The following is a 2,316-nucleotide window of genomic DNA, read 5'->3' on the forward strand; positions in this document are numbered from 1 at the left end:
GTCTGAAATCCAGGTGCTGGCAGGTCTGGTTCCTTCTGAGGCTGTGCGGGGCGTTCTGTTCCGCATCTCTCTCCCAGCTTCTGGTGGTTGCTGGCATCTTTGGTGATCACTGGTTTGCAGACACGACATCCTGATCTCTGCCTTTGTATTCATGTGGCATTCTCCCTGTGTGTGGGTGTGTGTCCACATTTCCCCTTTTTATAAGGACCCCAGTCATGTTGGATTAAGGATCTGCCCAACTCCAGTATGACATCATTTTAACTAATTACATCTGCAGTGACTCTATTTCCAAACAAGATCACATTCTAAGTGCACAGCTCAGCGGCATTAAGCACGTTCACATGGTTGTGCAGCCGTCACCACCATCATCTCCAGAACTTTCTCATCTCCCCAAACTGAAGCTCTGTCCCCATTAAACACTCACTCCCCATCCCCCTCCCCAGCCCCTGGCACCCCCCATTCTACTTTCTGTGTCTGTGGATCTGACGACTCTAGGGACCTCCTGTGAGTGGGATCACACAGTGTTTGTCCCTGTGTGTCTGGCTTATGTCACTGAGCACAGTGTCCTCAGGGTTCATCCACGCTGTAGCACGTGCCAGGATTCCCTTCCTTTTTGAGGCTGAAGAATATTCCACTGTGTGAATGGGCCACGTGTGTTTATATATTCGTCCCTCCGTGGATACTTGGCTTGTTTCCACCTCTTAGCCACTGTGCATACATAGCTGCAGAACGGTTTTCAGTTGACGCCAGCTGACTCATCCTGTGCCCAGGTTAGTGCAGGGAGGCTCACAGCACCGGCAGGTCCCCCTCTGGCACTAGGTGGTGAGAATAGTATGGGCTACTCCCCACCTGGCTCACCTTCTCTACACCGAGGGGGTCTCTCCCTTACCCCATCCACCTTGGGGTCTTAGGGACTTGAAGGTTGTGTCTTNCGGGACCAGGTACGTCATCAGCAGCCTGGAGCTCCTGGTTGCCGAGGACGACATGATCGTGTACCTGAATGGTGCCACCCCCCGGCGGAGGATGCCCGGCATAGGCTGGCTGAAGAAGTGTTACCAGATGATTGACAGGAGGTGAGGGGGTGGGCCTGGGAACCACCTAGGGGGGCAAGGGGTGCCAGTGGGGGCGTGAGAAATCAGCCAGAGCAAGGGACCCAGAGTGGTCAGGACTTTCTGGAAGGGGGTGTAGTACTTTGCTAGGGCTGTCATGACGAAGCACCACAAATTGTGTGGCTTAAGCAACAGAAATTTGTTCTCGCTCAGTTCTGAAGCCCAGAAGTCTGAAATCCAGGTGCTGGCAGGTCTGGTTCCTTCTGAGGCTGTGCGGGGCGTTCTGTTCCGCATCTCTCTCCCAGCTTCTGGTGGTTGCTGGCATCTTTGGTGATCACTGGTTTGCAGACACGACATCCTGATCTCTGCCTTTGTATTCATGTGGCATTCTCCCNCCACCACCACCATCATCTCCAGAACTTTCTCATCCTCCCCAAACTGAAACTCTGTCCTCATCAAACACTCACTCCCCATCCCCCTCCCCAGCCCCCGGCACCCCCCATTCTACTTTCTGTGTCTGTGGATCTGACGACTCTAAGGACCTCCTGTGAGTGGGATCACACAGTGTTTGTCCCTGTGTGTCTGGCTTATGTCACTGAGCACAGTGTCCTCAGGGTTCATCCACGCTGTAGCACATGCCAGGATTCCCTTCCTTTTTGAGGCTGAAGAATATTCCACTGTGTGGATGGGCCACATGTGTTTATATATTCGTCCCTCAGTGGATACTTGGCTTGTTTCCACCTCTTAGCCACTGTGCATACATAGCTGCAGAACGGTTTTCAGTTGACGCCAGCTGACTCATCCTGTGCCCAGGTTAGTGCAGGGAGGCTCACAGCACCGGCAGGTCCCCCTCTGGCACTAGGTGGTGAGAATAGTCTGGGCTACTCCCCACCTGGCTCACTTTCTCTACACCGAGGGGGTCTCTCCCTTACCCCACCCACCTTGGGGTCTTAGGGACTTGAAGGTTGTGTCTTTATCCTGCCACAGGACCCACGAGTNCCCACACAGATTGCGGAAAAACCTGAAGTCCTTGATTATTGTCCACCCCTCCTGGTTCATTCGGACGGTGCTGGCCATTTCCCGCCCTTTCATCAGGTGAGACAATGAGGTTGTCAACTGTGTGTGCCACCTGTGCGTGTGTTTAATCTGCATTTTCCAGCTTCTCTATGATGAATGTATATTACTGCCTTTAAACAAATTTAAATTACAAATACATATATATGTATATATTTGTATTAGTCCATTTTGTGTTGCTTATAACAAAATA

General features: G+C 52.0%; 1 protein-coding gene across 1 annotated transcript in view; it reads left to right on the forward strand.

Moving 5' to 3' along the window:
• Positions 1 to 911: 911 nt before the first annotated feature.
• Positions 912 to 2,316, forward strand: part of LOC103582457 (caytaxin-like) — a gene marked incomplete at its 5' end in the record, with an annotated part of 9,607 nt that continues 8,202 nt past the window's right edge. The window contains 2 exons of the mRNA XM_008564049.1: positions 912 to 1,073; positions 2,058 to 2,144. Of these exons, the coding sequence (XP_008562271.1) occupies positions 912 to 1,073; positions 2,058 to 2,144 (249 nt within the window). The remainder of the gene's footprint in view (positions 1,074 to 2,057; positions 2,145 to 2,316) is intronic.

The sequence above is a fragment of the Galeopterus variegatus genome, unplaced genomic scaffold (assembly GCF_000696425.1).
Source record: "Galeopterus variegatus unplaced genomic scaffold, G_variegatus-3.0.2 Scaffold16341, whole genome shotgun sequence".
NCBI classification, from domain to species: domain Eukaryota; kingdom Metazoa; phylum Chordata; class Mammalia; order Dermoptera; family Cynocephalidae; genus Galeopterus; species Galeopterus variegatus.